General features: G+C 47.5%; 1 protein-coding gene across 1 annotated transcript in view; it reads right to left on the bottom strand.

Annotated features, from left to right (window-relative positions):
- LOC115086231 (acid-sensing ion channel 1C-like) overlaps positions 1–12490 on the bottom strand; it is a 461666-nt gene that overhangs the window by 258232 nt on the left and 190944 nt on the right. The window contains exon 2 of the mRNA XM_029592693.1: positions 7523–7673. Coding sequence (XP_029448553.1) covers positions 7523–7673 — 151 coding nt within the window. The remainder of the gene's footprint in view (positions 1–7522; positions 7674–12490) is intronic.

The raw sequence follows: 12490 nt of genomic DNA, 5'->3' as shown, positions 1-12490 counted from the left end.
GATTAACCTTTCAACATCCATGCCGTCAGGGACACGGCTTGAAGATTGGGGTGGCGAAGGCACCCATCGTTTTGAGTGATTAGAAGCGGGTCTGTTCCCAGAGGAATGTGCCTGCGAATGGAGAGATCCTGAAGTATTGGAAACCACACTTGGCGGGGCCAGTGGGGTGCTATCAGGATCATGGTTCCCTTGTCCTGACGTAACTTCACGAGAGTCTTCGAGAGAAGAGGAAGTGGAGGGAATGCGTATAGGAGACCGGTTACCCATGATAGGGAGAACGCGTCTCTTGGTGGATAATGTTGGCTGCGAGTGAGAGAGCAGAAATTGCCTACTTTGTAATTCTGGGGTGACGCAAAGAGGTCTATTTGAGGATAACCCCATTTTTGGAAGATGGAGTTCGCTACTGAGGGGTTTAGAGACCACTTGTGCGGTTGGAAGGTGCGACTCAACTTGTCTGCCAACACTTTGTCCACTCCCAGCAAGTAGGTGGCCCTGAGGTACATCGAGTGGGAGAGTGCCTCCGCCCAAACCTGTGCAGCTTCCTGACACAGAAGGTAGGATCCTGTGCCTCCCTGTTTGTTGATGTACCACATGGCCACTTGGTTGTCCGTCTGGATCAGGATGACTTGATTGGACAAGCGATCCTGAAATACTCTGAGAGCGTATCGAATTGCTCACAGTTCCAGGAAATTTATCTGGTGTTTGGCTTCCTCTGGAGACCAAGAACTTTGTGTCTGGAGATCGGCCACATGGGCTCCCCATCCGAAGTTGGAAGCATCGGTGGTTAGAGTTATTTGAGGGTTTGGCGCCTGAAAGGGCGAGCCCTGTAGAAGATTGATTTGATTCGTCCACCAGGCAGGAAAACCTTTGCTTCTAAGGTGTCCAAGTCTGCCCCAATGAACGATAAGGTTTGAGATGGGACTAAGCAGGATTTGTCGTAGTTGAGAAATCCGAGTGAAATTAGAGTGTTTAAGGTGAGATGTAGGGATGACAAAGCAGCTTGCTGAGTCGGAGCCCTGAATAACCAATCGTCCAGATAGGGGTAGAGTCCTGAGGAAGGCGGCAACCACGACAAGGCATTTTGTAAAGACTCGTGGTGCAGACGCTAGGCCGAATGGAAGCACGCGATACTGATAGTGCTTGGGGCCTACGAGAAACCTCAGGTATTTGCGATGAGATGGAGTTATCGCAATATGAGTGTATGCGTCCTGGAGGTCGAGAGAGCAGAGCCAGTCTCCTCTTTGTAGAAGAGGAAGAAGTGAGCCCAAGGTTACCATCTTGAACTTTTCTCTCTGGAGGTACTTGTTGAGAGCTCGTACCTCTCAACAAGTACCTCCAGAGAGGTACTTGTTGAGAGGTCCAACAGAATTGGACGAATGCCTCCCGATCTTTTGGGTATTAGAAAATACCGGGAATAGAACCCGAGGCCTTGCTGAGGGAACTGTACTGGTTCTATTGTTCTGGACTGGAGTAGGAGGGAGACCTCCTGCTCCAGGAGCAATGAACGGTTGGATGTTTTCCACATCATTAGAGGTGGGGAATCCGTGGGATGGAGAGAAAATTGAGATGATAGCCTTGAGCAATTATTGCTAGGACCCAGTGGTCCGAGGTGATTGATTGCCATATGTTGTTGAAATGGCACATCCGCCCTCCCACTGGTATGTGGGGTAATGGAATCTGGCTGTTGCTCTCTACGCGAGAGTCAAAAGCCAGAAGCAGGGCCCGGCTGGGGGGCTGTTTGTGGCTTTTGTTTTCGGGTCTGACGAGACTGTGATTTGAGGAATGGTCTCACAGAACGGCATCTGGCTGCTGGCAGGTAGGACTTCTTTGGTCTGTAGAAAGACTTTTTAGAGTCCTTCCGGAAAGGCTGTTTGGAAGGATAATCCGAAGGTATCAGAGAGAGCTGTCTGAGAGTCTCATGATGGTCCTTTAGTTCAGCCACTGCTTTTGAATCTGCTCACCAAAGAGATTGTCTCCTATTCAGGGGAGGTCGGACAGCCTATCTTGGACTTCCAGTCGAAGGTCTGAAGACTTGAGCCAAGCCCATCGTCTTGCTGAAATAGCAGCTGCAGATACTCTGGTTGCAGTGTCAAAGATGTCATAACATGATCTGATCTCATGTTTGCCTGCCTCCAAACCCTTCTTAATTAGGGTGTGGAGTTGTTCTGGAAGTGACTGAGGCATGGAGGCTGTCAACTCCTGTATCTGCTTAAAAATGACCCTATTATATTCGGTCATATAGAGTTGGTAAGCGGCAATTCAGAGGATCAACATTGATCCTTGAAAGACTCAGCGACCAATGGCATCCAAAAACTTCTGTTCCTTCCCAGGGGGAAAGGAAGTGTGAGGTTTTGACCTTTTTGCTCTCTTTTGCGCAGATTCAACCACCACAGATTGGTGATCCAACTGAGGCTTCTGAAAGCCTGGAGCTGACTACACCAAATAGGTAGAGTCAGTTTTTCTGTGGACTGGTGCAATGGAGCCAGAATGTTCCCAGTTCTTCTTGAAGAGGTCTAGAAGAATTTGGTGGATAGGGATGGAGGTGATTTCCTTGGGCGCATCCATGAATTGAAGCAACTCCATCATTTGATGTCTGTCGTCCTGTTCCATTAGTAATTGGAAGGGGACCAATTCAGACATTTCCTTCACAAAATTTATGAAAGAAACGTCCTCTGTAGGAAAACGTTTTCTACTCTCAGTGGGTGAAGGAGGTGATGGCAAATCATCGGTGTCTGGTGAGGAATCATCAGTCCAGGTATCCTAAGGATCAGCACCTGACCCTCTAGGAACTAGAGAGGGACGGGGTACTTGGATACCTGAAGGTCCCGGTCTAGGCTCCGAAGGCATCGGAGAAATAACTGGAGGCACCAATGAAGGCAATGAAGGCCCTGGTGCAGGCATCGAGGGCATCGGTGGATGGCTCGATGGCGCCGATGGAGGTATCGGCATCAATCTCGATGGCTGAGCAGAACTCCCGATGAAGTGATGCAGAACGGTGTTTCTCTTCCCGATGATAAAGTAAGCGGGGAGGGCACTGGAGCCATCGGTGACCAGGGGTCCATTGGTGGAAAATGGCTAGAAGCGCTTCCATCCTCGATAGCAGTGGTGCCAAGGCTGCTGGAATCGGGTCAGTAGTCGGTTCCACTATCGGTACCGATGTCGGTACCAGGGGAACCTGGAGTCGGTGCATCGCCTTGTCGATGGCCTCCTGAACTATCTGGTCCAGTTCTTCTTGGAGACCTGGAGCAAGCAGCCCTGGCTCCGGAACAGAAGAAGGAGGCAGAGGCATAGCCGGAGGGACCACCGTTAAAGACGGAGTCGCGGCTCCCGATGCCCTGTCGGGCGAGGATTGCCTCAGTGACCCGGTGGCCGAAAAGGTCGGTGCCTTTTCTGGACGGGGTTTCTTTGACGGCGGCTCGGATGATGGCAAGGTCGATGGTTTCGCTCCCCCGATGGTTCGAGACTTTCGGTGCCGATGGTGATGTTTCTCCTTTGATCCCCTCGGTTCTGAGGGGGAGAAGAGGGTGTTGAAGGCCGAGAAGTTGTCGATGCCGGGCGGTCACTGGTCAGTGGTCGATGCTGGCGCGACGTTGACGATGCCGGTTCAGATGACATCGATGCAATGGACGGAGTCGGGGTTTGAGCACGGAAGAGAAGTCCCATCTTCTCCATTCTGGCCTTGCGACCTTTTGGTGTCATTAGGGCACATTTGGTGCAGGTCAAGACATCGTGCTCTCGTCCAAGACACATTACACAGACTTTATGGGGGTCTGTAATGGACATGGTACGAGTACAGTCCGGGCACCGACGGAACCCAGACGCCATGGCCATAGAAAAAAATTGAGCTGCGGTACGGTTGACGGCCAGTAGGCCATGAGGGCCAAACTCGACAGTAATTGGGTAAAAACTTACCGGAGTACCACAGACTGAAAAAGTTAATGGAGGGACCCCTGTGGGGCAATTTAACTTTTAATAATTCCGTGAAGAAAATTCCTGTCAGGAATCCTTGCAGAACTCCTTAGCCGTGTGGCTACTACTGCGTGGAATAAAGAAGACTGAGGAGGGACCCCTGCTGGCTGCAGGGTTGGTGCCATGCTGGGCATGCCCAGTAGGGGCCAGTCAAAGTTCTAGAAACTTTGACAAAAGTATTCCGTGATTGGGCTCCATCCTGTGATGTCACCCATATGTGAGGACTACCATCCTGCTTGTCCTGTGAGAACCACTCCATAAGCCACTGCCACCTCAATTCTCTCGGCCCTGTCTGCATCCTCGCTGGAGGTGGGGAGGTTCTCTTGGGACTGTTGTACTCATCGGAGACATGCTCTTTGCATAAAACTAGTACAAATAGCCGCGTGCAAGCCCTGGGTCGAGACCTCAAAAATCCTCTTGAGGTGGACCTCTAACTTACGATCTTGAACATCCTTCAGTGCTGCAGAACATAAGAACATAAGAAATTGCCATGCTGGGTCAGACCAATGGTCCATCAAGCCCAGCATTCTGTTTCCAACAGAGGCCAAACCAGGCCACAAGAACCTGGCAATTACCCAACACTAAGAAGATCCCATTCTACTGATGCAATTAATAGCAGTTGCTATTCCCTAAGTAAACTTGATTAATAGCTGTTAATTGACTTCTCCTCCAAGAACTTATCCAAACCTTTTTTGAACCCAGCTACACTAACTGCCCTAACCACATCCTCTGGCAACAAATTCCAGAGCTTTCTTGTGCGCTGAGTGAAAAAGAATTTTCTCCGATTAGTCTTAAATGTGCTACTTGCTAACTTCATGGAATGCCCCCTAGTCCTTCTATTATTCGAAAGTGTAAATAACCGATTCACATCTACTTGTTCAAGACCTCTCATGATCTTAAAGACCTCTATCATATCCCCCCTCAGCCGTCTCTTCTCCAAGCTGACCAGCCCTAACCTCTTCAGCCTTTCCTCATAGGGGTGCTGTTCCAGCCCCTTTATCATTTTGGTTGCCCTTCTCTGTATCCACCACCGGGATGGTCATTCTTTTCATAACAGCTGATACAGCTGCATCAACCTTAGGAAGAGCAAAATGTTCCAGAGCCTGTTTGGGTAACGGATAAAGCTGCGCCATGGCTCTCCCCACCTTTAAGCAGAATCGGGAGAACCCCATTCCGCTTCCACCATCATCTATACCGACTTGTGATACTGAAAAGCCCTGGGGGGACCCCGCATCCCATCAAGGACCAGATCCGCTCCATCCAAATCAGAGTCCTACTGCGATATTTTTACCCCAAGTACCTGAAAGGCCAGCAGCAGTAAGGCATTGAGCTCTTCTTTCTTAAAAAGACGCACCACCTTTGGGTCATCACACTTGGGCAGCGGGATCGCCATAGTGTCCCCTGAATCCGTATCTCCGGAGACTGGATCTCCCAAGTCCGCCGGAAACCCCAGAACCTGAAGGTCCTCAGACACTACAGGAGCCTCGACTGAACCATCAGAGTCACCCCCACCTTGGCCAGAAGCCAAGGGTGGACCCAATGAGCCCTGCACAAAAGAAACCTATTGCCGACTAAATCGAGTCTGTTTTGGATCAAGAAGACGCCCCCCCCCCCCTCCCGTAGGCTGGGCTGCTAAAGACCGTGGCTCCCTGGCTGTAGAAATTGCCTGCTGCCTGGCTAAATAAGCCTCATGCAGCAGCAGCACAGACTGTTGAAAAATGCCTGAAAGATCCAGATTTCTCAAGCGATGAACCAGGAAACGGCAGCAGGGTATCCTCCAATCACCACAGGCCCCCCGACCGCGGGTGGAGACGGAATGGGCCAGTAACAAGCAAGGAGGAGCCTGTCTTTCCCCTCAGATAGCGTGGGAATGGCCAAATGCAAATCCAAGATGGCCGCCATTCCTGTGCTAATCAGGAAGGGATCAGCACCCTGGTCAGCAACGCGATGCAATGCTGGGGTGGCAGCAGAGGACCCCCGGCGCTGTTTCGCAGCAGTCAGTCGGTCGGAGAGGCCCCCCTGGAACTCGCGGCACAGAAGCCGAGTCGGCAGAGCCATGATCGAGTTGTGCCACACACACGGCAGGCTGACCCCCAGCCTATCACTGCATGCTGACATTGAGCACAGGAAGATAGCCGACAAAATAAACAAAGAATAAAACCTACCGCAGTGCTAAGAGAGGAAGAAGGGTTGCCGCTCAGCCAGAATATCTTTTTTGTCTAAACTTTAATGAAAAGTACCATAACTGAGAGAGCCCACAACAAAACAAAAAGACATATAGGCTGTCTCAGATAAAAAGGGTACCCAGAGCCTGCAGCCGTCTAAGTGGCCTTGTGAAGGGGAGGGAGCTGAACCACCAGATTTACACCCCACGGGCGCACAGGTCGAGCACATACAAGGATCACCAACCCCCAGTCCGCCCGCCTCAACCAGACAGGGAGAACCCCTCAGGATTCAGAAAAAATGATAAACCCCTGGGAGGAAGGCTCAAAAGGAAAAAATAAAATTGCAGAACTGCAGGTATGCACCCATCTACCATCTGCTAGAGACAGAGAAATACTGAAGAACTGCAGGTGGCATGTGTGGTTAAGTAGCAGTGTCAGTAAACCTTTCTCTGTCTCCATCTGCAGGAAGGGAGGCACAACCCAGGAATCAGCTTCCCCTTTTTCATGCTACTGGAGCTTTCTGCCCCCTTTGCTACCCTAGCTGGGACCTTGCAGAATCCATACACAGCCTTCTGGTTGCATAACGGTGTGCCCCGGATGGGAAGCCTGAGAGATGAAGCCAGAGCCTCCTGGGAGAGAGCATCCCGAGGGAGCCTGCCGAAGGCAAGGGGAGAGAAGTCAGCATGAGCATGACCGGAGTAATTGTGAACCACTGCATGTCCCCAAAAGAGGACTATGGCAGGTAAGTAAAGAAGTCCCGTGTCCCTGGAGAGGGGATATGGCGGAGGTGGGAGCCACTCATACATAAGTAAGGAGGTTTCCAGAGCTCTAGGAACACCTGGTAAGAGGCCAGGCCTAAGGAGAGACAATTCCGTAAGGTTGGAGCGGGTATTAAGAAGCCCAGGTCTGGACAGCGCATCTGGAGAGAACCAAAGGAGACTCGGAGACAACAACCCAGAAATCAGCCGGGTTTCCAGCAGCTAATAATCCACTTACCTGGATTTATTTATTTAAAAAAATTTTATGCCGTACCATCCTATGTTCTGGGCGGTTTCCAAATGTACATTCATAATATGAAATACAAACAACACACAAATTGTCAACAATATAAAAATAATTTTAAAAAGTAAAACAATAAAAATAATTCAATAACTCAATATAATAAAACTGAAAACAGATTACAACTGCCAGGACAAAATGCTAAGTTTCGTAGTTGATCTTGATATAGCTGACTTACACAGGTTAACTCTATTTGTAATTATACAAACGGGCCTAAGTCTGGGAAGATTTGCCCCGTTATTTTCATTCCCATGCTGATGAATGGGTGATGGACACGTTACTGAAGAACAAGACAAAAGAGTCAAAGATAATAGGCCAAGGCTTCTTACCTGTTTCACCCCAGACAGGCAGGTACTCGTCCTGTTGAATGTCCAGCATGAGCTCCAGGCCATTCCCTGTCCCTCCCTTCAGTGTGGTGAGTACCTCGTACCCTTCCTTCCCCGAGTTAAAGGTGTAACACTTCCCATAACGGGTAAAGATCTAAATAACAAAAAAAAGAAAAGAGAAGAAGAGAGAATATGAGGTCAATAACTTCTGCATTTGAGAAAAACAACCATGCTCCTCTCCTCTGAGCTGCTCCGTAACCACCAAATTCAAGATCTCATCACTCTGCTGAACAACTGGACATCCAACCCTATCCCCTTCTGAACAGCTGGACATCCAAAGACTGGAGGGTGGCCAATGTAACCCCAATATTTAAAAAGGGCACCAGAGGTGATCCTGGAAACTATAGACCAGTGAGCCTGACTTCAGTGCCGGGAAAAATAGTGGAAACTATTCTAAAGATCAGAATCACAGAGCATATAGAAAGACATGGTTTAATGGAACACAGTCAATATAGATTTACCCAAAGGAAGTCCTGCCTCACAAATCTGCTTTATTTTTTTTGAAGGGGTTAATAAAACATGTGGAAAAAGGTGAACCAAGAAGAAGAAAACTAAAAAGTCATGGGATAGGAGGCGATGTCCTTTCATGGATTACAAACTGGTTAAAAGACAGGAAACAGAGTAGGATTAAATGCTCAATTTTCTCAGTGGAAAAGGGTAAACAGTGGAGTGCCTCAGGGATCTGTGCTTTTCAATACATTGTTAAATGATCTGGAAATGAATATGACGAGTGAGGTTATCAAATTTGCAGATGATACAAAATTATTCAGAGTAGTTAAATCACAAGCGGATTGTGATAAACTGCTGGAGGACCTTGCAAGACTGGAAGACTGGGCATCCAAATGCCCAGTCTTCCAGTCTTGCAAGGTCCAAATGGATAAGTGCAATGTGTTGCATATAGGGAAAAATAACCCATGCAGTAGTTACACGATGTTAGGTTCCATATTAGGAGTTACCACCCAGGAAAGAGTTCTAGGCATCATAGTGGATAATACATTGAAATCATCAGCTCAGTGTGCTGCAGCAATCAAAAAAGCAAACAGAATGTTAAGAATTATTAAAAAGGGAATGGTGAATAAAATGGAAAATGACATAATGCCTCTGTATCGCTCTATGGTGAGACCACACCTTGAATACTGTGTACAGTTCTGGTCACCGCATCTCACAAAAGATTTAGTTGCATTGGAGAAAGTACAGAGAAGGGCGACCAAATTGATAAAGGGGATGGAACAGCTCCCCTATGAGAAGTGATGCAAGATATCATGTAGCTGAGGTGAAAGGTTCAGGTGATGGAGACCTGCCTTTCAGTGAGATTCAGAGAGGAGTGGAGCGGATGGAGGAGGGAGCCTCCCTCTTGGGTGAGGAGATGAGAGCTGTTGCCCAGGGGTATCGGTTGGTCCACTGATAGTCGAATCAGACACGCGTACCACGGTTGTCTGGGCCACATCGGGGCGATAGGAATGAGGTCTGCATTGTCCGAGATGCATTTCTGGACTGTGCGAGAGATAAGAGGTATGGGGGGAAAGGCGTATAGCAGACCCCCCATCCAGTCAATGAGGAACGCATCCTGTGCTAATCTCTGGGAGCTGGGGTACACCGAGCAGGAGATCTGCACCTTGCGATTGAATTCTGTAGTGAAGAGATCGATGAGTGGCAGGTCCCATGTCTGAAAAAGGCTGTCTGCCACTTTCTGATGTAGTTCCCACTCGTGGGGGTGAAAGATTCTGCTCAATCTGTCTGCTCTGTCGTTGTTGATGCCTGGCAGGTAGGTGGCCTGTAGAGTGATGGATCTGCTGGTCGCCCATTCTAGGATCCTCACCACTTCTCTGCAAAGGTTCCAGGAACCAGACCCTCCTTCTTTGTTTATGTAGAACATGGTCACCTGATAGTCATGGTCCACATGGACAGTTTTCCTTGGAGTGTTGTCTCGAAGACCACTCCATGTCCTATTATGCTGCAGTTTTACACATTACCTAAAATTCATAAAACTCTTGAGCACCCTCCGGGCCGCCCTATCGTCTCGGGCATTGGTTCTCTCCTTGAACCCTTATCCCAATTTGTTGACTGTTTTTTGAAGCCCTTCGTGTCACAGATTTGGTCTTATGTGAGGGATTCGACACACTTGATCTCTCTTCTGACTGAGCTGGATTTTCCTACTGACCCATTCTTTTTTGTCACGCTGGATGTGGTCTCATTGTACTCCAATATACCTCAGACTGAGGCCCTCCAGGTTATTTCATACACTCTAGATAAGCGTCCACGACCACACCGCGTGTCTACTTCTTTTCTACTTCAGTTTCAGAACTCATATTATCAACAGATTAAAGGCACGGCTATGGGGGCCACTATGGCCCCCAGCCTTGCTTGTCTTTTTATGGATCATTTTGAGAGCCAATTTGTTTACCCTTCGGAATGGTTTCGGTTCATTCACGTTTGGCGTCAGTATATAGACGACGTTTTGATGATTTGGATGGGTACTGAAGTACAATTCTATTGTTTCCTAGATTGGCTTAATTCTCTTAATTTACATATACAATTTAATTTTTGCATTCACCCTCGGGAAATAGCATTCTTAGATATTATGATTAGAGCGGCGGGTGATAGGTTTGAAACTACTCTTTACCGTAAGGAGACTGACTGTAATACTCTTTTACAGTATCAAAGCTGTCACCCCCGTGCATTGCGAGACAACATCCCCACGGGCCAGTTCCTTCGCTTGCGCCACCTGTGTTCCACCCGTCCAGAATTTTTAGTGCAAGCACAAATTATGGTTAATCGTTTTCTGGAACGCGGTTATCCCCATAGGGTTGTCAAAAGAGCCTTTAAAAGAGCTTTGTACACGAATCGAGAATGGCTGTTTTTACCATCTTCTAGCTCGAATGACGAGACCAATAACTGTATTTTACCCTTTTCCATCATGGGGAGAGCCATTGCCACGATGATAAGGCGACACTGGTTAGCACTGGCACTTACAGATTTGCTACACAGCCCGCTGCGTTTCACCTTTAGGCGAGGTAAAAATTTGAGGGACAGGTTGGTCCATACATTTACAGTTGCCGACCCACCTGAGAGTTCAGGTATACATGGTCCCTGTGGCCACTGCACTATGTGCAGCCATACGGAAAATATGTTATCTTTTACACATCCCATTACGGGGCGGGTATTTACCCTTCGTTCAGTATCGGACTGCCTTACTAAAGGTGTCATTTACATTGTAAAATGTCCCTGCTCCTTGCTTTATGTGGGTAAAACTACGCGCATGGTAAAGACCCGAATGATAGAACATTGTTCCAACATACGCTCACATAGAGTAGACGAACCCCTAATTTCCCATTGGCTTGATTGCGGCCATTCCATCTCTGATCTCTCCTTTCTGGTGATCGAGGTGGTGCGCCGCCCCCCCCCGGGGCGGTGACTACCCCGAGATCCTCTGCCGGAGGGAGCAGAGATGGATTTTTATGTTAGACACAGTGGTCCCTAAGGGTCTCAACAGAGAAATTGAGTGGAATCTGTTCTATTAAGGTTACAGGGTCACTGCCTGGATGGATCCGCCGAGATCTGCTGGTTTTGACAGCTCTCGCGAGAGCTGCCGCGTTCGCGCCTTTTCCCATGTTTAAATGTCTTACACCTGTGTGGGCTTGCGCACTCCGGGTATCTTTTCAGAAGTATGTACATGTTTGTAATGGAGTTTACTTTGTAGCCGTCTTCACCATTCCTTAACTTCATTCATATTTGTTTTATATCCTAGATTCAAATATACCTGCGGTCCCTCCCGATGCAGCCTAGCGAAACACGGGACCGTGTCGGGGGACCTATTTAAAGTTTCATATCTGAATTTATGGAGTTGCCAGTATAAACACTGATATTTTTGATATTTGGAACTATTAAAATACACCATAAAATTTGTGGTGGTTAAAATATTTATCCTGCACCAGTGTATTGTGGTAATTGAAATCTCCCATTATTATTGCACTGCCTCCCTCAAGGTGTTTCCAAGCAGAAACAACAGTGGAGTCAGCATGTGAGCAGGTTGGTTCATGCATACAATTGTACCAAGAATGAGGCTACTGGTTATTCACCCTACTACCTCACGTTTGGTAGGGAGGCTAGACTGCCGGTAGATTTTGCTATCTACCGGTATCTATCTACCGGTATCTATCTACCGGTATCTACCGGTATCTATCTACCGGTAGACTGCCGGTAGATTTTGCTACACATCTACATTTTATAATATTATACATATTTATTAATTGATACAGCTGGTTAAAATGCTTATAGTCGTTCTACAATTCTTCCCCTTTCATATCCAAGTTATTTTTCCATGTTTTTTGTAACTTTCTCACATCCAAAATATTGTTATAATATTTGTCAAGTTTCATACTATATTTGTTCTTGTATTGGGAAATGTTCTTTACTTTGTTACTCTCTGCCTTTACTCACATTGTTAATTGTAAACCGGGTTGATGTGATTCCTATCATGAAACTCGGTATAATAAAAATAACAAATAAATAAATAAATAAAATAAAATAAATAAATAAAATAAATAGATGTGTGCTTTGGGGTGACCCCTGATGGTAATTCTGCAAGAAGTCATTTAAAGTATCTTGAGCATCTGAAAGAGCAATTAAACCAGGTTTACTAGGTTGCTACTGAGGCTGCTGGAAATAGAAATGCTAGCAACAAAGCCAGATATGATGCTAGTGTTAAAAATCACGAACTGAGTGATGGGGATCGAGTGCTGGTGAATGGTTTGCATATCCCAGGGAAGCATAAGCTGTCAAATAGGTGGCACAAGGAACCCTATGTCAATGTTTCCAAATTGCCAAACCTGCCAGTTTACCGAATGAGGCCAGAGAATGGGCAAGGCCCCAAGAAACACTACACAGGAATCATCTGCTCCCCCATAAGGT

The sequence above is a fragment of the Rhinatrema bivittatum genome, chromosome 2 (assembly GCF_901001135.1).
Source record: "Rhinatrema bivittatum chromosome 2, aRhiBiv1.1, whole genome shotgun sequence".
Classification (NCBI taxonomy): Eukaryota; Metazoa; Chordata; class Amphibia; order Gymnophiona; family Rhinatrematidae; genus Rhinatrema; species Rhinatrema bivittatum.
Note: the sequence above shows the minus strand (reverse complement) of the source record. Positions and strands in the feature narration are given on the sequence as shown.